The following is a 25,557-nucleotide window of genomic DNA, read 5'->3' as shown; positions in this document are numbered from 1 at the left end:
TCCAAGTTTGTGATGCCCCCTGAATATGGGTGTGACATAAAACATTAGCCTTTACGACATGCTTGCCTTGTGTGTGTGCTTATATTCGTGAACTTTAAAAGCAACAAATTTGTTTTCTTGTAAAGTATCACTGATCTTCAGAATACATCTTTCTATTTTCAGTTTGTTGGTTGCCAAATATTTACTGAAGCTACAGTATCTAGTGTTTAATAAATGGAGACAACTCTTCATAAAAAAAACTCATTATGAAGAAAAAACGTTTACTGCACTCTTGTTGTCTATGCTTAGAATTTTGTTTATTAGCCCTTTTTTGCAAAGATATTTTCTGAGCTAACTAAAGCCTTCTATTCGAGCAATTATTGGGCTGTACTGAATAAAACTTTTCCTTGCAGTGTTTCAGAAAAATGTAAGTCCAAACAAACATCTCTACTACTAGTAAAATAAAGAACAATTTACCTTTACTGCATGGTTGCTGTTAGATAATACATATAATTCTGTGCATTACATTTTGAGAACAATAGTTTCAGGTAAATGCAAATGGTATAAGTTCTTCCTACTTCTACTAAACAGAGAACAAAATAGGCAGAAATAAACTCTAGCCACAAAATGAAGAATCTGACAGATGCCAGCAAAATATATACAATGGGGCAGAGCTAGTGGTGACATCACTGCTAGCTCCGCCCAACTGTTTACATTTGGCTGCCACCTGCCAGAGTCATCCCGGACAAATTAAAACAACTGGGCAGAGCCGGCCATGAGGTCATTGGTCTGTCAATATATGACAACAGATGACATCACGGCTGACTCCGTCCAGTTGTTGTTGTTTAATGACAGACCAGCATCCCAGGTCATTTTGAGGATGCTGATCCATCAATACAGTACAACAACTGGGCGGAGCCAGCCATGACATCTTGGCTGGCTCCGTCCAGCTGAAGGCCTCTGGTGGCCAAAGTGAGCCAAAGGATTAGCTGAAGCTTTGACTGGATCCTTCAGCTCATTAGTGAATAACTCTCTTAAACAACTGTTTTTTCAAATTCACACTTGTCTACTGCCAGAAAAAAATAAGTAAAAGATAGTTGTAGAATACAAACATAAAAAATAAAGGTGTCTATTTGTGTCAAACTATATTTTATGCAGAACATGTATACTTCCTGCAATTAAAATGAGGGCTGTACAGATACCAAGTACCGTACTCGGTACAAGTACAGATACTTTTCCAGCTCCAAGACTAGACTGCAGAAGAATTCAAAAGTTAGGAGGCAGTTGTAATTTCTAAGGAGCATACAGGGCTCCTGGGATTTGTTCATCCCTGTTTTAATGTAAGAGATGCCCCAATGCAATTTTTTCAACTACAAGTACTAATACTTGTCCACGTACTCACATATACAAGTACTGATACATTTTTGTTTATTGCCATGTGACACTTTTTCTAAAACACTACAGACTAATAATTTCAGGACAGTGGTGGAGCACCAGAGCTAGATCCCAGCTGCAACCGCTGCAACCCCCGGTAGTTCCCATGAAAATGCCAAGCATCGGCACTGATATCTGAACTGGTATCTGAACATCCCTAATCAAAATAATACCTCATGATCCTGACATAAAGGTTCTTCTGAAACCTCTTCCTCTTACAAGGTGACAAAATGCTCTGCTCCTTTCTTCTAGTTGTGGTCCAGCATTGTCACTCTTTCATATAGAGACTACAAGTGGCAATGCGGACACACATTGCACAGCCATATTCTACTTTTTTCGCTCTTAGGAAACCTGTCCTCTGAAATGTCATGCAGCCAATGTTCAAGAAGCATGTAGACAGGAAGTGGCTGCACAGAGGCGGCAAGAACAAAAGGTGAAAACAGTGTTTTTAAAAAAAATGCTAAAATCAACATTGCTCATCGTACATGTCATTAAGTTACGGTTTAGTTCTACTTGAAATGACCGGTCAAAAAACTGTGCCATTTAACTTATTACTCACAAAAAAATCACAGGAAAATAATGAATCATGGGAAAGTAAAACATTTAAGTCAAATTATTATTATTCTTTTTGCATGAAAGGCTTCAAGTATCACTGTTTAGTGAATAATTACATAGTTACATAGTATTTGAGGTTGAATAAAGACATTCCATCAAGTCCAACCTATTGTGTGTGTGTGTGTGTGTATAGGTCCTTGATTCATCTCGTTCTTAGGACTACCTGTACCCCTGTATATTACCGTCTCTCAGGAAAAATAATGCTACATGTTCAAGTAATTTTTTGAGAGGAAATGTAGCGCCCCATTTCCATTTTATTTGAACATAATTTCATGTTTTTTTAAATAATAAAATAATACATTATCAACAGATACTTGTAGTCAGACATTTAACAAAATGTATTTTGTTCTTGTAACACATGTAAAACAAAGAATTGCCTTTGTATAGTTTTGTTAATACCTAGGTATGTGAACATATCATATTTTATTCCTCTTTATAATCCAAACTACCGACACTGCAAGTAAGCTCCAACCTCAAGAGCTAAATATGTAATCCCTGTTCTTGCAACACACAATTCCATTACAGGAGAACACTGTTGTGAAACCTTTTTATTCATTGTTTTTTGATGAAATTACATTTTACATAAACAGGTAACTGTCCAATTAATGAGTAACACCGTATTCACTCTGCTGGGAAGTCACCATATACCCTTCTTTGTTTATGTGGGAATTCAGCCAAATTACGGTTTACTTTGTCCAGGCAATGGGGAGACTTTTTACCATTTATGTTTCCCTAATTTTTGTGTCATTATGTATATGCCGTTCCATTGTGTTTACTGAAGTGAAAAATGAATACACAAATACAGTAAATAGTCTATAGATAAAAATGTGCCTGTATGAGTAGAGACCATGTGTAAGATCCAAGTGTAGATCGAAAAGATTTTTAAGTTGTGGCTACCTAGCAGTGGCAAAGAAAATTATTCTAAGTTCATTTAAAAAGTGTTTACATTTCCCAATGTATAAATGCTACTACCACATATTTTGAGTTTCTAGTTACATGTAAAGGTTGGGGGCCGCAGCCAACCCACACTTTTTTGGGTGCCTAAGGGCCCAATCTGTTGGCTGTTCACTCAGCATGTCACTACAATTTTAATCTATTTACTCTGGTGACATGTCTTTTTCAACCTGACTAACTATGTAACAAAGTGACAGTGCTCAGGCCTAGCAATTGGCCACCCAGCATCATGGTAGATGGCCATATTCTCCACATACCTGAAAGCCCTGGATATTTGGCAGCCATGACCACAAATAAAGGAGTGATGGGGGAGGGTCAGAGAGGTGAGTATAATAGGTCAGTGGGTATACAGTTTCTTTATAACACATTTCCAGCTAAAATCATGTAAGCATAAAAAAAGAAGAAAAAGATTCTCAAATCTATACATTACATACTTACATGCTATTGGCACTGATCTTGAATAATTATTGACTTTGAGCTAACCAACAGCTACCTTGCTAATGCCCTAAGCACTCTTACATGCAATAAGATCCCAGGCACATTAATCCTCAGGCATGGTTCTTTTCTCAGGGTGTAAAAAGCATGGGCTCCAATCATCAGTGAATAAGGATTTGGTCCGAACTTGAGTTCATCTGAATCAGAAAGGAAGGTGTCACTGTCATACCTACTCCCTGCAGCCGCACAAGAACAAAGGGGCGGGATGGTGGTAACATCATTGGCCTTATATGGCCACATGGTCATGTAGCAAAAATACATTTTATACACTTTAGCAAAATGTTTACATCCCCACACATGTATTACATAAGAGGGCATGCTTATAAATAAGTGAATGTAAGTATCACTATACATCACTGGTAGTGAATCAATCGCAGGTATTTTTGACATATGGACCAAGAAAATTCACCAGCAGCAGGGCTGCCAAACACTCATGACTTTTTATTTTTCTGATGGAGGACTTTTTTTACTGACAATCTTAAATATCATAGAAAACCCTTTTACAAACTAGCTATCAATATTTAAACAGTATGTGAGAGCTAAGAATAATCACAACAGGTAAACTGCTTTGCTTTATAGAAAAAAACTCACTTTTTTTAAAGCTCAGCTAAGATGAAAGTCCACCAACATGACCAAAAAGACAAGTGACCCTGATGCAATGAAAGAGATGACCAGAAGCCCTCAGGGCCCATTCAGATTTGTGTGTTGTAGTGCCATTTATTTTTGAATGCCACCTCATTGAACTGTGCAGTAGAAACCAATGCACCACTGTGCCGCACATTGCAAATACCGTGTGTTGCTGCATTGCAAAAATTAAAAAAAGAAGAGTATTTTTTTTCCATTGCCATGCCTTGGCTATCCATTCACAATGAATGGGCTGTCTTAATACAACACTCACTTATGTGTCGCAAAGAATTACAGAAGTGTGAATCCAGCCTAAATGTGACAAGAACAAAAAGTTTAAAAGGTCCAAAAAATAATGTTGCTGGTTTCACAGCAGTTAACTTTTGTTTTTTGCAGGTATCAGACAGTTTGTAGAGGTTGCACAAATCTCCTTTATTCCGTTCCTGCCATTCCTGTGTGCAGGTTACCAGCTCAATTACCTACCTTCCTCCTTGCCAAGCGTTCTTCATTGTGCAGCCCTGTCCAGCACCACATGTTGTTTACATTATGTGCATGTATGGCACAGACCCATTCATTTCTAGAGGAAAGCCTTACTTTGCTGAACTGGTAAAAGCCACCATGAGTATTGCTTACCCCTAGTAAAGAATGGGTTTGCAGCACTCATGTGCACTGCGAGGAAGACCTAGCAGTGAAATTTTCACTGTAAAGACTGTTTCACTCCAGGTAGGGATAAGCTTCAGTTTCAGGTTGAGTATGAGCTCAAGGCGAACTCAGCTCATTCATGGTCCACAGGGCATGACAATCTAATGCTCAATTTTGCCATCATAGCGATCACCTACCAATAATGTCCTGTAAACTTTGGTCAGATCACTTATAAGGGCCAATAAGAGGGTATTTAGATAAGCCAGCCCCCTCACTATAAAAGGCTGGGTTCTCAGCAGCTATGTTGACAATGTGCTTGGCTGTGATAGGGAAATGCTGATAAAATGCAAAGGGACAAAACAATGTGTATCTTGGAAAAAATAGTTGTGGGGGAGGGATGTACTATATAGCATGGGTTTTTTGCAGGGGATATTTCCTCATTTTTGCTTGCTGAGATCCATTTTTTCAAATCCTGTCTCTGTCCACATGCAGTACACTAATGATATGCTGTATTTGTTTTTCCCAGAACATATATCCTCACAATTTGTGTATGTTTTGAAGAATTGTCCTCCCTCAAACTGAACAGAGGCACATTTGGTTCATCACCAATGGCATTTTACATGCTGCTGGGATGGTGTCTCCACAAACACAAGTAGTATCTTGCGAGACTTCCCAGAGCCAACTACCACTGGAAATGTGCGCGCTCTCGTTGACAGATAAGACCAAGGGCGCTTGTGTATACCATGAAAGGGATTTTGAAAAAACAATGGGAGTATTTATCAAAACTGGAGCAGCCAGAATCTGGAGCAGTTGCCCATGTCAACCAATCAACTTCTCTGTTAAGTCTGTTCAGTTAAGAATTGAAAATTAAAGAAGATGATTGGTTGCCATGCACAGCTGCTCCTGATTTTGTCTGCTTTGGTTTTGATAAATCCCCCTCAATATATTCTTACTATGTCAAAACAAAAAATCATGAGGAAATATAATTTTCGGAGAAAAAGCATGTAAGCATTGGAGAGGTATGAAGTTGAGAAGAGAGGTAAAAGTGAATCTGAAAGGATTTATGAAACAAAAACCCTAGTTCCAATTGACTTCAATGTGGAAATTGATTTGAATGGTTTCATTAGTGACTTATTAGATATAAAATAATATATGACATTTAAGTAAATATTTTATTTAGAAGATTGGAGCCCTTCAGTTATTTTAGTTGTAATTTAAAATTTTAAATAATATAAGAGGTTACAAGGAATATATTTATTGTACCAGTGAATTGGAGTAATAAACGGCTGGTGATATAGAGATACTGTGAGTCTTCCTGACATTAGAGGTTATAGATGTTCGTTCAAAAAACAAAACCCACAATACTGTATAATATGGTATAATAATGTCGTAAGAAGGAAAATTCAGGTTGTTACTTTTTAATCGGTCAGAATATACAAGATATTTTTAACTGGTCTGCATGCAAAGAATTGGTATATTGATGGGTGGATATAATGGTGGGTTACAATGTTAGTATTAAACAAAGTGGGGACAAGAAGGTAGCATTAGTCACCAACTCCAAGCCCATGATGAAGTTGAGTGATGTAACATGTTGGGCTTAGTCTGGTGACATCATCAATTTGGGAGATGCTACTGAGGGGATCCAAGGAGGTGCACCAGTGGTCCTACATGTTACAACTTTTAAGTGCTGTAATTCTGCACATATGTTAGTGCACCAGGCAACATAGTAACATAGTAGGTAAGGTTGCATAAAGACACAGTTCCATCTAGTTCAACCAATGTATATGTGTGTATGTATGTATGTATATGCTTAGTTCTAATAGTTCCCATATCCCTGTATATTTAAAGGAAAACTATGGGGTCAGTGTTTTTCCCCATAGTTCTCCTTAGGGTAACGGGAGGACACAAACTAGTGTCCTCACGTTACCCTAAGCTCAGTATACCGCGAGCTACAGCTCGCGGTATACTGAGACGCCGCAGCCGGAGCGGATCCCGACTTAGACGACGGGATCCGCCCAGCTACGTGAGTGACAGCTGGCTCTGCCTATCTAGAGGCAGAGCCAGCTGTACCCGCCCCCTCCGCCGTCCGTTCCGCCAGTCAGCGCTGGCAGATCGGAGTGGGGAGAGGGGAATCCAGCCCCTCCCCCTGTCACGGCAGAGAGCCGTGACAGGATCGAGAGGTGAGCGAACGCCGGTATGTGTTCGCTCACCTCCCGATCTACTGAGCCGACCTGTGACAGTCTCATTGTCACAGGTCGGCTAGAACTATGAGGTGAGTGAAAAGCACTCACCTCATAGTTCTCCTTTAAGGACTCAAAAAACTAATCTAAATGTTTCTTGATTGTATCAATGCCATCAGCAGATACTACTGACTGTGGAAGGGAAATACCACATTTTTGCTACTCGCACAGTAAAAAGCCCCTTGCCAAGGCTGAGATTAAACCTCCTCTCTTCTAATCTGTCATGTCATGTCATTAGTATAGTTCTTGGTGTAAACATCCTATTCCAAATATTTTTGTCCTCATTAATGATTTTGGAAAGGCTCAGGCCTTCCATCCCCTTTATTAATTGCACAGCCCTTCTGTGGACTCTCAAGTTCGAGAACATCTTTTCTGAGAGTTGGTGACCAAAACTGAACCGCATACTCAAGGTGAGGCTGAACCAGTGATTTATAAAGTGGTAATGTTTTGTTTTTATCCCTTGCCAAAATTCCTCTTTTAATGCAGTATAGTATCCTGTTTACTTTGCTGGCACTGCATGCTATTGCCAAATCTGTGATATGTGAGCACCCCCAGGTCCTTTTCCATGTCTGACTTCCCCTGTGATGCACCTCCTAGGTAGTAGTTTGCCCACACGTTCTTACTCCCATGTGCATTACCTTATCTTTTTCAATTTTAAATTGCATCTGCCATCTTGAAGCCCACTCCTCAATTCGATCTAGGTCCTGTTGCAGCGAGTTTGTCTTCTTGAGAACTTACTGCCTTACACAGTTTGCAAACTGCAAACTCCATGTCGTTTATGAATAGGATAAACAGGATTGGTCCCATTACTGATCCCTGGGGCAACCCGCTCACAACTTTTGCCCAAAAAAATAACTATGTATTACTACCCTCTGGATCCATTCATGCAGCCAGTTTTTCACCCATGTGCATACACTTTCATCCAAACTATAGACCTTAATAAATGAAAAGTTTGTGGGGGACTGTATCGAATGCTTTAGCAAAGTCAAGATAAACTACGTCTACTGGTATTCCTCTATCTAAATTATTACTGACTTCCTCATAGAATGTTAATAGATTGGTCTGACTTGAACGGTCCTTCATGAAGCCATGCTGGTTTCTACTTATAATACCATTTTCATAGGCAAATTCCTGTGTATAGTCCTTTATTATTTATCAATGTTAAGCTGACTGGCCTATAGTTACCAGGTGTACCCCGTTTCCCCTTTTTGTATATTGGTACCATATTTGCTTTCTGCCAATCAGCTGGTACCATGCCTGACATTAAAGTGTCCCTAACGATTTTGACCAGTGGTCTGGCTATGACCTGGCTCAGTTCCCTGAGCACCCTCGGATGTAACTCCTCTGGTCCTGGAGATTTGTTTACATTTAATCTTCCCAGGCTCTTTTTTTACTCTGCTCTCTGACAGCCACTGAAATATGTTAAATCTGTTGGTACCAGTTGCTGCCCTTCTGACTTTTCTGTAAAGACAGAGGCAAGGAATGTGTTTAGCACATCAGCTTTCTCCCTGTCACTGGTAGCCAGATTCATGGTTTCACCTGATATGGAGCATACATAAGTGTTTTAATTTTTTTTATAAATAGAAAGCACTATGCCATATTTTTCTTGAGTTGTTCCTACATGAGATATACTGGAGAGGGAGAAGTAAGAGAATTATGTTGCTAATCCCTATAAGGGATAAAATAAATGTGCCTGACCTTTAAGATCCACCTTTAAAGTTGAACATTGTTTTTTAATTGAGGTTGGTGAGAACATGGTTTTGCTGGAGGATTAATTCACAAAAGGGATTAAAATAGTATAAGGGTGCTGTGGAAGAAAATGTCATTAAGATGTTTTCACTTTGGAAATGTACACTTTGGAAAGGGGGCTGAATGTTATCACATATAAGGTTCAAGATAGATGTATGAAATGTGACGCACTGGACTTTGATGCATTCAAGATACTTGCATTTATCTATATTTTTTTGTCACAAATAAATAATTTTTGCACATTTGCACAGTGGTTTATTAATGTTTTTACATATTTGTACAATTAAAGTGACACTAAACTCAGGAGTTAAATCTTAAAAATGGATTCCAGTACCTTAACTATTAACACAAATGCATCTTATTTGTGTATTACATGGTTGTAGATCCTCAAATCATCTCTGGATTGGTGCTGACACTGCCCTTCCTTCTGGAGGGTGGCTACTTTTTCCCCATAGTCCCTGTGTGTGTTGTAAGGTAACCACTGGAACAAGCTCACTCCCTTGATAGACTGTAATTTTAATGCAAATCAGTAAACATGAGATTGTAGTCCATCACAGGAGCAAGCTTAGAGTGGTGGCTACTTTACAACACACACAGGGACCATAGGGAATAAAAGTAGCCACGCTCCAGAAGGAAGGACAGTGTCAGCATGAATTCAGAGATGATTTGAGGATCTACAGCTGAGTGATACACAAATAAGATACATTTTTGTTAATAGTTAGGGTACTTGAATGCATTTTTAAGATTTACTTCCTGAGTTTAGTGTTACTTTAATGTTCATTAATTATGGGGAGGTGCTCTTTTTACCCTAGAAAGATTGGAACGCTGCATTGACAAATAATTGTCTAAAGAGGAGTAGTAGAAATACTAGAGTGTTGGCTGCTTGTTTTAACTTAAATTTATAAGGGTGAGGTAAGCGCAGACATTTGTAAATGTATAATTACATAGTGTCAGTATAGTGGAAGCTGCTGTAGGGAGAGGAAATGGAGAGCTGACAAGCTGCATAGAGAGAGTTTAGGGTTGGCTAGGAAACTGTGCTTTAATTTCTTGAATTGCAGTGGTGGTCTTTTTTTCCACTCCCCCTGTGTTCACAGTTCTCCACTTAACTCTTAAAATGTAAACCCTACACTTAAAGTCCTTATTGGTGCTTTCTTAATTCTTGAAGGAAAATACCTTTAGCACATTACAGCCTAGTCTTTCCCCTTAAAACTGCCCTCCCTTTTGCCAGTTTTACACTCCAGTATCACCTGCAGTCTTAAGTCTTAAGTCTTAAGTCTTAGAACATATTTACACCATTGTGTTGTGGTAACATACATTGCATGTGTTGGTGTGCTGTGATGTCATTAATTTTAAATGACAGTGCACCTTCATAATGCAGTGCAGTGCACCACAATATGCATCACTGCACTACTGTGCATTGCAGTGCTCTGCAATGCAAAAAAACTCAGCAGATACAATCTTAGATATGTTGTGTTATTCATATGAATGGCCTTCCTTAATGCAATCCATGTTAACATGTCCTGTAACACTATGTGCAGCTTTATGTCCTTTCCCAAGCTGGTAATTTAGAGGACTGGTGTTTTTTTTTCCATGCTACCCTCAAACTCTCCATGGAGGGCCCTGTCCCAGCTGCACAATATTTGTAAAATGATTTTTTAGCAGGAATGGAAAGGTTCATTTTAAGATAATTAATGATAAAGTCAGAGTTAGAACTCTCCAATCAGCAAATAGCATGGCATTTGCTAATTGCAGATTTAAATTGATAGTTTAAATGGGCTTTAAAGAGTAACCTCCTATACTGTTGGTATTGCCATTGTTCTTTTTATTAAACTTAAACAGAACTCTTACATCATTATATCAATGCTGTATTTGATATACACATTTGGACTTTTTATGAAACTCAGCAACTAAGCTCTTCTCTCCAGCTCTAATTTCTCCATCTTGCATCTAACATCTGTGGAAAGCAGTGACATATGACTGTTACAGGAAGGGCAAACATAAGAGTTATGATTGACAAATTTTATTTCAACTTCACTATGTTATGAGAGAGGCAAGATGGTGCCTCTCAGGGGTGAATAAATGGGTCTCACAAGTCAGACAGACATATTTGACAGCAGAATCTGCAAAACATTTGCAAAGAAAAGGGCGTCTTAAAGATAAAAAATATCAGCTTTTATGTGATCTAAATAGTGAAAATAAAGTTAAGCTTTAAACTATGTATCAAAAAAGTTAAAGTCAAAAGAACACTGCCACATTTTGCTTCTAACCTTCACTGTTTCCTTATGTATACCTGTACTCAGGTCAAGAGGATGGAACTAAACATATATCCTATTAGGGCATAATGAGAGTTTGTTAAAGTGTTTCTCTTTTCCCCTTTTGAAGCCAATATGCTTTACAAGACACCCTGCAAATCTAATATAACGTTCAACTTCAATCAAAATCAAAAGTTAAAGTCTTCCCTTCTCAAGATGATAGCAAATGGACACCCAGCTGCTTCTCCTCCATAGCCAAGTTTTCTGTTATGAATAAAATAGTAGAGATTACTGACTGACACATTCCTCTGCCTATAACCTGCAGTGTTTCTCTCTCCCAGTTAGAATTTAATTGGATGAATGGCAAATTGCTATAGGTCTTGCAGCTCCAAGTGTGGCAGGAACAACCACCAATTATATTAAACAGGAAAGAGAACAGAACCAGGGAGCTAACCTACTGGAGTTTAATAAATTTATTTTCCAAAGAATGCAAAAAATGCGTTCACAATAAAACAGAAAAAACAGTTTTTCTGTGTAGTCCATAGTTGCTATAATTGGCATGAAATGCAGGACACACTAGTGAAGTTGTTATTCCGTGACATCACACTTCTGAGAGGCTTGAATCCTTTGATCTCCCACTTCCAGATCAGCATCATAGCTTGTTACTATGGCTGAGGCCATTTCCGGGTGAAATGCATTAGCAGAATTAATTTTTTTAAACTGTTTTGCCCATGCACTAATAACATTTTTGGAACGTGAGACAGGACTCAAGTGCAGGATTATTTTCCTGCTTGTTTGCATGTCATTACAAATGGAAATTCTTCCAAGCACCAGTGTTTCCACTTTGGAGATAAAAACAGATAGGGTTTAGCAGATATAAATTTCATTAGTTGACTTGTTGCTTTGGCAATATGTTTCAGGGTTAACTTGATCTCTATTACTATTGTGAGTGCATTTTTAACATTCGTTGAGATGAAATTTAGTTAGCTACACTAAATTGGTGCACCTATCATCTGTATTATTTCTAATTTAATCTTTTTGTCTTACTTGAAGTTCATTTAAACTAGATGTCATTAAAGTGTACCCTGTCCACAGTGTGACAACACCTATCCACAGGGTGACAACACCTGTCCACAGGGTGACAGTGAGGCAAACACAAATTAGAAACATAATTGTAAGCTTGAAAATAATCTGGTTTTATCTCTAGGGGACATATTTTATATCATGGATCGAGGCTCACAGGTATGAACTGGAGTCAGGTATGTGGACCCTTTCTACTCCCAGAGCTGGAGTACTAGCAGGGAACAGAGCAGGAGAACAGAATGAGGCAGTTTAAGATAGATAGACTGGTAGGTCAAGGTACTAGGCAGGGTGCATGGATGCTAGGTAAGTGGCATGGTATCCCCCAGGATGTGGAATCTAAGTGCCACCCGGTGTTCACCAGAGCACCTGATGGTGGAGATGGGCTTGGCTGCGTGCTGACCCCAGGTCACAATCCCAGGTTCGCCCAACTCACCTAACAGTCAAGAATGACTGACAAGGCCAGAGTTCTGGACAGGTTGCAGACACCCAAACAACATACAAAACAAAGGTCAGGGACAGACGGATGACTAGGACTTCCAGGGACAATCCAACAGATAGGGACAGACTGAAGACAAAGGTTTCCAGAGACCAGCCGAACTGGAGTCAGGTATGTGGACCCTTTCTACCAGGGTGGAGCCAAGGATAGGGACAGACTGAAGACACAGATTTCCAGGGACCAGCCAAGGAACAGTACACGGATAAACTGCAAGGGATACAGGATCAATCACAAACAGGGGCTTGGCATCTAGCTTTGGAAAGTGTTGCTCGAGCAACGTGCTGTGCGCTGCCCTGGGTTTAAATAGAGACAGGAAGAGGGAGGATCCACAGGATGGCCACAAGCAGACCGCACTGATTGGCCAAGAGAAGCTGCATAAGAAACAGCAGGAGAGGTAGGCCGATGCCTAAACCTGCCAGACTGGTGCAAGAGCGAGTCAGGTACATAGCACATGCCTGGAGAACTACAAGCAACAGCACAGCCCTGCATGCCTGCAGAACTAGTGGTAAAAAGTCTGTATATACTTGTAGAACTACAAGTTACAGCTCAGCTGCAAGTCTACAGCTGAACTGTGACATTTTAAATGCAGTGAATGTGAATTTTCCCTAACATTCACTGGTGGTGAATTAATCACTGCCATTTAAAACACATGCACCAGAGATATTCACCTACAGTGAATGTTTGTTGAATGTCATATTCATTGCTTTATAACTGGGCCCCCTGTGTTGAACTTAAATATAGGTTAAAAAAGTGTATTCCATCTAATTTTGATGTTAACTTGTCAAAGTTCCCTCTCTGCTTATACAGACAATAAAACTTGAATACATTTTAAAAATCAGCACAAAACTTATATTGCTTTAAAATGTTAATACTTGAAAGTATGAAAACATACGATCGGCTAAAATATTTATCAGCAGAGATGCTTTAGAGTTGTGGTAAACACATCTAGAATTATGTTATCTGGCTGTCAGAATATCTGCCAGCAGTGCTTCATGCAACCCCTCATATGACATGTGGCATTAGGAAGCAGGTGACAAGTTTGATATATACACTCAATAAGTGCAAGAGGACTTAAAGGCTTTTCTATTCCATTATTTATATTTATATTCTACAATGCTGACACTTTTAAAATATATTCTTTCCTTATATATTTTTTATATATACAATTATATATGATCTGCAGCTTGGAAGGTATCCCTTTATTCTATTGTTATTACAAAATTGTGGTAATAGAAAAATATTTCTTCTTGCATTTCAGAGACTATACATGTCTATATTTATGAGTGGGCACAACTCCTCATATTGATGTGAATGACCCAAAGCTTCAAGAATGTCCAATGGGTGTGAAAATCTAGAATTAATTAATAACTTAATAATAAAAATGAAAAATTAGCATATTGGTAAGTTATCACTTTCCCTACTTACTATATCCCACCTTCTGGTGAAGTTTGGGCCCACCCATTAAGAGAATTGTTTTGGTTTACATATATAGTGAGGCAATGTTTTACTCATCTAAGACTGCCACCTGGGTTCCTCACCAATGCCATCTTTGGGCTTGTGGAACCAGTAATCCAAATGTACTCACACTGGCTGTCATCACTATTATTATTATTATTATTATTATTATTATTATTACATAGGATTTATATACTGTGATACTTTGAGACCAGGTTTGAGATATAGCTGGGGGCAGAGTTGTGGATGGCTTTGTAAGTGGTTGTTAATGTTTTGAATTTGATCCTTTGGGCTATGGGAAACCAGTGTAGGGATTGACAGAGGGGGGTTGCAGACACTGAGCGGTTGGGTAGGTGAATGAGTCTAGCAGCTGAATTCATGATAGACTGGATGGGGGATAGCCCCTTTTCTTGCAGACTCCTTTTCTTGGTTCTAAAGAAAATACTCTCCTGGACAGCCATTAAGAAATGTTCATGGCATGTAGACAGTGACATAGATGCCTGGTGAAGAATCCTGCCTACTGTACCTACTTTGCTTTCTTGAAGAGCTACAGGCACCACAGGCTTTCACCACTTACAGATGTACCAGATAGCTGGTACCCAACTGGGTGCTGTGGTTCCACCCAAACTCTGTGTGCAATAATGTGTGCTAAAACCTAAATTCATTTTGAATGGCACCCCATAGCATATATACAGTGCAAACAAAAATAAAACATATCTGCAATATAGCACACCACAACACCAAGATCTTAACACTTTCCTGTTGTATTACAATGTTTCAAAAAAATAGTGCAGATACTTTTTTTGTGCATTGAGGCTCTGTAATTGCACATTCAAAATGAATGAGGTGCCATAACACAGGAAGCATTAAAGTAATATTAAACTCTCAATATTTTTGTCACACAAAATCTCAATCTTTTTTTTCAATAATGAATCCAGATCAAACAAATATACAGTTCCCAGCACTTACAGTCACCATGTTTCCAAACAGCTTTAACTCTCAGCTCGGCTTCCCTGCACTACCTTTCCAGTATAAGATTACAAGGGACAACACACTCCCCAGCAGCTGTCCATCTACTAGCTTGGAGAAGGGAGCAGGAGGCAGGGGAGAAACTTGCCCTGCTTGCCCTATTAGTGGAGACACAAAAAGTTTACTAGCGAACACAAGGGTGGTTTCAAAGGACCCTGCAAGGGAAAGGAACCACCCTAAAATAGGATATCAGGACCAATGTTCAGGGACCAGCTGACTCTGCAGAAAACTAAGGGGGTTATTCACAAAGCTGCCGAAGGCAGCAAAATGAATAACCGAGCAGAAATGAATTGAGCCGAACGCCGTTCGGCTATGCACTTCAGCCCTGTATGGCTGATTTGAGACGTGCATTGGCTGGCTTCAGCTGCCTTTGGTCAGCCAAACATGCTCTTCCTTTTTCGGCTGTGCTGAAGTGCAGAAATAGTTCGATTCAACCGATCCAACATCAAAAAAATGTAAACAAAATAAAAAAATAAAAATAATAATTGAAAGAAATGTGAAAATTTTAAAAATAAATGAAAATGTTATAAAAATAGTAAAAAGTAAAGGAAAAAAACAGTGTAGGGTCCCCTCCCAAACCATACCAGACCTTTTAGGTCTAGTAGGAAAGTTAGTAGGAACTCCTATTTAAAAAGAAAAGAAAAAAAAGTGTAGGGTCCCCCCCAAAAGTCATACCAGGCCCTTTAGGTCTGGAAGGAAGTTTAGGAGGGACCCTAAGTTAAAAATAAAAAAGTGCATGGGGTTCCCCCCAAATTCATTCCAGGCCCTTAAGTTCTGGTTGGAATTCTAAGGAGGAACCCCATCCCCAAAAATAGGGATAAAAGTGGGGTCCCCCTAGAAATCCTAACCAGACCATTCATCCGAGCACAGGCCTGACAGGGCAGGAAAGGGGGGCTGAGCGAGCGGCCTCCCCTCCCTGCCATACCCGGCCACATGCCCTCAGCACTGGGAGGGTGCTTTTCAGGGTCGCCCCTGGAAATGCACTTTTTCCCCATGCCAATGGGGACAAGGACCTCTTCCCCACATGCCCTGGGGCGATGGTTGTAAGCGTTCTGGAAGGGGGGCTTATTTACATCAGGGTACCCCTTTAATACAGGGACATCCAGATGCAGCCCCCCTTGTGAATGAGTAAGGGGTACTTACCCCTACCTATTCACTAAAGGGTTGAAGTAAATGTTAAAAAAGAGGCCAGACTTTAATCAAAAATCCTTAACTTGTCAAAAATCCTTTGTTGTGTTTTTATTTCAAGTCCTTTATTTTAAAAAAAATTGATCCACTGAAGTAATCCTAGGGTCAATCACAACGTCCAGCATTGTCCACGATGACGATGGCAACTCGGTGAAATAAGAAAATAAAAATAATAAATAAATATATATTTTTAATGACGCCCTCCGACCCGACCTCACACGATGAACTCCCGCCGCGGAATGAAGAACCTGACAGATGGCAGCAAAATATAAACAATTATGATGATAGTGATGTCACTGCTAGCTACGCCCAACTGTTTACATTTGGCATGAACCTGCCAGAGTCTTCCAGCAGGTTCCGGACAAATGAAAACAACTGGGCAGAGCCGGCCGTGACATCTTGGCTGGCTCCGCCCACCTGTTGTCATATACGGGACGGACGGACTGCTTCGCAGAACTTTTGCCCCGCTTCGGCTGAGACTATGGCTCAGCCAAGCCAAAGTATATGCACTCGGCTCAGCTGAGTTGTTCACCTGCTTTTGGATGTTGTACGGGCTATAGTGAATAGCCCATACAGCAGCCCTTTGGTTTGAGTGAACCAAAGGGCTCCGATGGCCAAAGTGAACTGAAGGATTAGCCGAAGCTACGGCTGGATCCTTCGGCTCATTAGTGAATAACACTCTAAAACTTTTCAACATCTAGAGAAGCAACCATTGTCAGTGATTTCATCAGCATTTGAAATAGCTTAACAACCTTTTGATGTTAATATGACTTTCACACAAAAAAGATGCACACTAACATCTACACTGGCCAGTGGCCAGATTATTATGACCACCCCATCAGTACTTAGTTGGGCCACGAGATGACTCCACGAGATGACTCCACGAGATGATTGTGTTGGGCCGCCTTGTGACTCCACGAGATGTTGAAAGGTGATGCGAGGAATCTGACACTGCACTGTTTCCCTTCTGTTGTCTTGTACCAGTCTTGCTACTCTCCGTTCTGCCCTAACGCTGACGGCCACAATTCGCACGTTCAGACCCAGATTTTTGGCTGACAGTCCAGTCTTTAAACACTTTAACAACAGCTGCTCTTGAACATTTAACGAATTCTGCTATTTTGCTGATACTCGCTCCATGGCTTGAGCGCCAACAATCATCCCACGTTCAAAGGCTGTTAAATCGCGTTGTTTACCCATATCTTCAGAAAAAAATCACTTCTACTGTCGTGGTAAACAACCCGCTTCCCTATTTATAATGGTCTGGCCCTCTAGCAACTTCAGCATGAAATTATAGCTAATTATAGCTAATTAGCCTACAAACATCATGTGGTCATAATAATCTGGCCACTCAGTGTATATTACCACACACATGAAGAAGTTTGGATATGCCCTAAATATCTTTTTTAACTTAACCTAAAATAGAGTAGGATATACAGTACTTAAAACTTACAGGGTTATTCACAAAGGTAGCCAAAGGATCAACCTTAGCTCCGCCGAGATCTCATTGTAATGACAGCAGGTCCCGGCCAATAGGAAACATTTGGGTGGAGCTATCTTTCACTGCTAGCTCCGCCCATTAGTTTTCTACTTATTTTCTCCTTTTTTTACTGTTTTTCTATTTTGCTCGGTACCACGGAGGTATCGAGCAGAGTAGCCGAGCCGAATGCCGCTCGGCAGCATTCGTCTATTCACTCACTGCTGTTCGGCCCCTATGAGAATAGGTAGAACAGCAGCGAATAGGCTGCCAGAGGTTCGGCTCAGCCGATCCAGATGTTGGATCGGCTGAGTCGAACTCCTTCTGCACTTTGGGTCGGCCAAACATGCTGAGCATGTTCGGCCAACCCGAAGCCAGCCGAAGCAAACCGATGTATGGCTGAAATCAGCTGTACAAGCCTGAAGTGAACAGCATTCGGCTCACTTCACTTCGAGTCAGCTTTGTGAATAACCCTGTTAATTTTGGTGAGATTTGGCATATTTCAATCCACACCAAGATTATCTTAATATTAACATACCATATACCAAGTCTTAATATTATCTTAAAGGGTCATGAAAAGAAATAAGGCAGCAGAAAAGGTCCCTTGTTTCTCCCTTGACCTCCCCAGAATTCAAATTATCTTAGTACAGGGTATCTAATGTCACTTTGTTTTGTCTAAAATGCCATTATTTTTTTCATACATTCATATACAGTAGCATTCATTCTTTTACAATAAGTCCTGAATACACTATTCTTTGGCATTTCTAGGATTTTAAACAATCTGGTCCTCCCTGGGTTACAATCTTTCGGTAAAGTGTCAGTGTGCAAAGTGATCCACAGAAAAATATGAGCATGGGAGAATGTAGGAGCAGTTTAACACAACAGGTCAAATAGAAACAGGTATTTTAGCTTGTACTTACTACAGGTGCTGCAACACTAAATATGAACAGAACATGCAGATCAAGTAACATATGTAATGGATGCAGGTCATATGGTTGTGTCTTGTCACCACGTGTAGCAACCTTTGGAAGATGACACCATACTACACATGTATTCCTGATCATAAAATGTGTTTAATATTTTATTATGTTTATTTTAAAGTTAATTTTTATTTGCATGAGCATGGCCATCAGATCAAAGAACTTTCTGAATAGGGTTATATTTGGAGTGACATTTTGTATTACCATAGGCAATGTACTTTGATGGAATATTTTTCAAACCAGCAGGATTTATAATAACCTCACCATCAACATGTTATATCAGACCTACCATCAGCACTGCAACTAATAATGATGATGATGATAATGTTTATAATAATGTTAAAAACATCACTTGTAGCTGATAACAGCTCTTTCAGCATCACATTTTATTATTAATAATAAAAATAATAATAATAACATTATAAAAATAACAGCTCTACCAGCAGCACATTATACAAATGGATAAAAGTTTTGACAGCTGCACATTATTAAAAAAAACAGCTCTAGCAACAGTACATTGTATTAATGACAACAGCTCTACCAGCATCTTATTCTAGTAAATGATAAGAGCTCTGACAGCAACATATTATAATAATGATAACAGCTCTTCCAGCAGCACATTATATTAATGATAACAGCTCCACCAGCATTTTATTCTAGTAATGAATACAGCTCTATCAGCAGCACATTATAAAAATAACAGCTCTACCAGCAGGACATTATAAAAATGATAACAGCTCTACCAACAACACATTATAAAAATGATAACAGCTCTACCAGCAGCACATTACAAAAATGATAACAGCTCTGACGGCAGCACATTATATTAATGATAACAGCTCCACCAGCATTATATTCTAGTTATGATAACAGCTCTGACAGCAGCACATTATAATAATGATAACAACTCTACCAGCAGCATATTATAATAATGATAAAAGCTTTGACAGCTGAATAGTATAACAGTTCTACCAGCAGCATATTATATTAATGATAACAACTCCACCAGTATCTCATTCTAGTAATGATAACAGCTCTGACAACAGCACATTATAATAATGGAAACACCTCTGCCAGCAACACATAATAGTGTAATACCTCTGCCAATATCTCATTATGATAATGGTGATAGCTCTGACAGCATCTCATTATCATAATGATAATGTTTCCGGCAGCAGCACATTATAATGATGGAAACAGCTCTGCCAGCAGCACATTATAAACGGTTAACAACTCTACCACAGCATAATACTGATAACAGTACTATGGGGACAATGTTATTCTTTTTTCAGATGATTTAAAGATCTTGATGGTTAACAAGATTTACCTTTTTATGTTATTATATATTAATTACTTTTATATAAAACACTAATACTGATCTATTATAATAATTGTGCATGCAACACAACTTCCTGTAAATCTGCTGCTCCAGATTTTGTCTGCTCCAGTTTTGATAAATTCCTCTCACTACTGCTTTGCATAAGATTATAGTAGGAAATCAGCTTCTAATTAAAATGTAGATAATTGCTTTGCACCAGTATTTCCCCTGCAGCAAGCACTATAATTAGTGAACACTAACAGGGTTATTCACAAAAAGGTGAAGAGTTTGGAGAAGGCAGGAGAAGTAAACAATCTAGGACAACATAGCTGATTTGGAAAGAGTCTCCAATTCAGCTCACTTTCCAGTTCAGCTTTGTTGTCCTAGATTGCTCACTTTTCCTGCCTTCTCCAAACTCTTCACTCTTTTGTGAATAACCCTTTAAATCAAAATATCTTGCCAACAAATGTTATCGCGGTATGCCTCCACAAGTAATTCAAACTCTCATCATGCAACCCCAATTACAAAAAAGTTGGGGTGCTGTGTTAAAATCTACATAAAAAAGAATGCAATGATTTGCAAATATCATAAACCCGTATTTTATTCACAATAGAAAATATGAAACATATCAAATGTTTAAACTAATAAAAGTGCAACTCACAAAAGTTGGAACAGGGCAACAAAAAGCTGAAAAGTAAGTGGTACTAACAAGGTGTCAGGAACGGACACCGCTCTGTAACCCGAGACCAGGGCGGGGACGGCCCCGTCAGCAGCGTCCTGTTGCTGGGCGACGGGCGGGCGTTCCTCAGCGCTCCACTCCTCCTTCTGCAGAACAGCTGAGCCGGCGTGATGATGCGGCGAGCTCGGTCCAGCGGCGTCCCGTTGCTAGGAGACGCTCGGGTCGAATCTCGTCTCCTGCTCCGCCCCCCAATCACAGTTCACTGCCTACATAAACTGAAGGCTGTTCACTTGCTCGACGTTCTAGCAAAGTAGTACGTCGAGCAAGCTACTTAGGATCTCCAGTTACTCTCGGGTCTCTTGCAATCCTGCTACAACCTTCAGACTTCACAACTAAATCCCTCGGATTCCTGGCAGCACGAATGCAGCTCCACCTTCTGTGATTGAACTCTCCACCTAAATAGCAAGTAGCCATTACCACATGCTGTAATCAAATGAAGTGTTTGCTGATGCCTATGTCGGACTTCCATTGTACACTCCTCTTCTTCTAATTGCTATTGATTAGAAACACTGCTGCATAGGACATAAGGATTGACTGCTCTTATTGATATTGATGTTATAGATAGTGAATTGAACCAAGTCATATATCACCCTTCCTTACCCCATTCTCGGAACTGTCATCACTACTGGATGCAATAGAGTTACCATCTGTTTGACGCCCTAGTGAAGTAACTAGGAGGGAGAACTACAATTCACATCAAGCCCCAATGCAGTACAATTGAGGGTTGTGGGGATACACCACCTTAATTAACTCCTCCTACAAACAAATGGTATATGATGTGTAAGGGGTTCCTACTACACTCCCTGCACTAAAGTGTGACTGTGAACCCCCCACCTGAACCATTTAGCTTACCTCCGCAGTTGCGATCCTACACTCCCTGCTGCGTTTGCACGGATCATTACACAAGGAAGAGCTAAAAGAACATTTTGCAATTAATTAGGTTAATTGGCACTCTTTAAAAGTACAGATTTACTACTTACTCAGACTTACCTTGCCCACTGGTTCATAAAAAACATAGTTAGTCAGGTTGGAAAAAGACATCGAGTTCAACCCATTTTATAATAGTGAAAAACGTTTTAGTGGATTTAATAGATATATGTGATATTCTTATTCTTTGAACTCCTTTATGCACCAGTACTACCGTAACCTCATTTGGTCTAACCAGCCTAAAAGATTTTTTTGGGGAATTGGGGTCCAATGCTCCACCAACACACACCTACTTCAGGCACCTAACCTATTGCACACAGGCAACACTCAAGACCAGTTTAATTGTAGGAGGAACCTTAAAGCACAAGCACGTAGAGATTTTCAATTCTTTATTGCATTATTCTGGTATGTTATTTTTCTCATTGCATTATGCTTACGTTTCATAAATAAAAAGAAGACAAACATAACATTACATTTACAACACTGTACAGTGATTGTTAATGAATAAATGTACAGTAAACAAGGTGGGAAAGCTTTTTTTTAAGCATGTACATTATTTTAAAATGGAACAACTGGGACTCAAATAATTCATAGTTAAAGGGTTTGTTCAAATTTTGCAAGTCCTAAATGATCAATATTACTCTTCCATAAAATAAATGTTTTTTAACATGACTATGGATTGCAAACTTAGGTTTGGTAGTTATACTAACTCTGTAATACAGAAGTAATATGGCAAATAACTGACAGTCAAAAAGAATTATCCTAAACACTGATGCTACTACTACCATTGAAAATCATCAGCAATAATATTTTATTTTCATTACAGAATATGACCACAAAAACAAGTATAAAAATATGTGCACTTTAGGACTGGAGTGAATAACTGTGAGCTGCCTGGTATCAGATAGTTTGGACCTAAAGGGCTTCAATTATAAAAGTTCTGCACTGAGGAGTACAGGAAATATGTGCCAGGTGGAACATTTATAAATAAAGCCCAAAGGCTTCTTAGTCATTTATGTCAACCTTAATGTGTTTTAAGACCGTGCATTGGCTAGATCAACATTATTATGCCATTATTCACAAACATTCTAGTCCAAAGCTTACACAAATCTGTTTTGCTTCAGTCTCTAGACAATTTCAGTCCCACTTTGTCAAATTAGAATTTAGAAAGAAAAATGTTTGATAATTTCATAATGAAATTGTTGTACATTTTTTTTATAATATATGTAGTAGTGAGATTAGAAAACCTAGACTAGACACCAAACAAATTAATATACAAAGTTTGTTGAACCACCAAAGAAAATTGGGTCACCACACCCCTAATTAAATAACAACAAAAGAAATACCATGGGGCTTTTTAGGTGTCACATCCGGATTAAATGGGACACAGTTGCATATAAAATATTCCTAATCAATTATAGAATTATTTTAACAAAATATTTATTATTATTACATGATTATTTAGAACATATATAAAAACAGAGTAAGAACATATTCCAGAAAGCAATATCTTATCCCATGGCATAGCGCCCCCCTGGATCACACATGCACATTATATACTGTATATACATTATATACAGTCTTATATATCTTTCATAAGGTGCTTGTCTTTTGACAATATCCATAAATAATTTGCCATAATATTTCTCTTTAATTCATGCTTTAATGTGCATGTGTGATCCAGGGTTGTGCTATGCCTTGGGATAAAATATTGCTTTCTTGAATATGTTCTTACTCTGTTTTTATATGTTCTAAATTATCATGTAATTTTATTATATATTTTGTTATTTTGTGTCCCGTTTAATCTGGATGCCCCATGTTTTTTATTTTGTTGTTATTTCACAAACAAATGAAGAAAACAATAATAAATATAATTTAAGTCTTTTAAGGACCTCACTTTGTATAAAAAACATTATTATAATGTTATATATTTTAATCAGAAATAAAATTATGCATGTGCTGTTTACAATTACAGGCTTTTGATTACTGTGCTGTTCGCTGTAAAACTGAAAATGATAGAACTGACTTACCATGTAAAGATTAGACATAGCAAGGTAGATATCAAAATTAAAACTTGATTAAACATTGCGGATTGTGTTCTCTGTATTGCTCTATGAAGATCATTCTGAAATATGACAGTTGACATGAGGAACATTATTTAATGCAACATCAGGTTTAAAAACAGTACACCAACTTAAAACTTAATTTGATGATTCCCCTTTGTGTGGGAACCCCAAGCCTTACGCTACCTAGGCATTCGCCTAACCGCCACCTATGAATCTCTATTTGAGGCGAATTACCCTGCTCTATTCTCACGCCTCGCACAATTGCTCCGAGCCTGGCCGCACTATACTTTGTCATGGCTGGGGAGGATATCTGCCATTAAGATGACGTACCTGCCAAAACTGCTCTACTTTTTCAGGGTCCTCCCAATTCCTGTCCCACGCCATAGACTCAGGATACTGCAACGTCAAATTTTTCATTTTATCTGGCAAGAAGGTCGCCCATGTATATCCCGCACCACACTCTTTTCACAGAAACACAGCGGAGGTCTAGGAGTTCCTCACGTATCAGCTTACTACACGGCGGCCCAGTTAGCGGTGCTTCCAAAGTACCATGCAACAGCAGATCCCCCTTTATGGGTCTCCCTGGAAGCGGTCGACAGTGACACCCTGACAATAGACAACCTCCTTTGGTTACTGCCCAAGGATAGACAGGGGATACAGAACCCAATCACGCGACATTCCTTACGCATTTGGGACACGCATAAATACTCTAGTCACCTCCAGTCCTCACACTGTCCCCTCCTGTCATTTTTGCGAAACCCCGCCTTCCCCCCTGGCTGTGATTCCCCACTCGCATTCCGACATCGGGTGTCTGGAGATGTGACTAAGTTACACAAACTGTATACTGCTGCGGGTCCAAAAACGTTCCAACAACTGCAGGAATCATTTCAGCTGCCGGCCAGCGAACTGTTCCGTTACCTGCAGGTCAAGCATTTTATCTCTGCACAAGTCCCAACGTTCCCTACAGGGCCACTGTACACCACGTTTGAACAGGTCTGCTTAGATGACCCCTTCTCACCAGGTCTGGTCTCCCAACTCTATACCCAGGAAATGTTGGGGATAGTATCGCCCAGCCATAACTACATGCTAGCCTGGGAAAAGGACCTTGGTAGTCCCATAGATGAGGACAGCTGGAACACCATCTGGGAAGTGACCAAATCAAGCTCTCAGAGCACGCAGGCCCTGGAAACTAACTACAAACTTTTATATCGGTGGTACTTGGTACCCAGTAGGCTCAGATAGTTTGTCCCAGGTCACAACGGGCATTGCTTCCAAGGCTGCGGGTGGGTTCCTACATGCATGTATGGTGGCACTGCCCTGTAGTGCGGAACTTCTGGAATAGGGTTTTTGCCTTTTTGTCAACAGTCACGGCTCTCACACTGACGCCTGACCCGAAAGTGGCTCTTCTCAACATGCCCCCTGATAGTGCCACACCAAGACAGCACAAATTCCTACTCCATGGCCTCACAGCGGCAAAAGAGGTAGTGGCAAAGTCATGGAAATCCACCACTGTGTCTTTCGCAGAACTAGAACGTAGAATTCACTGGGTTTTTATCAATGAGCGCCTCACGGCACGGTTGCTAGATAAGGTCCCGCGCTTTGAGAAGGTCTGGGACCCTTGGATCCAACATCTACAAATGCGCGCATTTGATGCTAGCCTACTTGCACTCTGAACTAGAAGGGGGATCCTCCACCCCGTACCACTGTAATATGACCCCTTCTCAGTCAGGTCTCCCTTAACCCTCACCTGTAATGTTTTGCTGAAACACCACTTCCTTCCCTGTCTCCCCCCCCCCCCCCTCCCCCCCCTACCTCATT

The 25,557-nt window shown here is 39.7% G+C and overlaps 1 protein-coding gene across 1 annotated transcript in view; it reads right to left on the bottom strand.

Annotated features, from left to right (window-relative positions):
• Positions 1-25,557, bottom strand: part of LOC108790014 (potassium channel subfamily T member 2-like) — a 424,109-nt gene that overhangs the window by 233,302 nt on the left and 165,250 nt on the right. The window contains exon 8 of the mRNA XM_018560180.1: positions 23,704-23,798. Coding sequence (XP_018415682.1) covers positions 23,704-23,798 — 95 coding nt within the window. The remainder of the gene's footprint in view (positions 1-23,703; positions 23,799-25,557) is intronic.

The sequence above is a fragment of the Nanorana parkeri genome, unplaced genomic scaffold (genome assembly GCF_000935625.1).
Source record: "Nanorana parkeri isolate BGI_ZX_2015 unplaced genomic scaffold, ASM93562v1 scaffold438, whole genome shotgun sequence".
NCBI classification, from domain to species: Eukaryota; Metazoa; Chordata; class Amphibia; order Anura; family Dicroglossidae; genus Nanorana; species Nanorana parkeri.
This window is presented reverse-complemented; position numbering and strand designations above follow the sequence as displayed.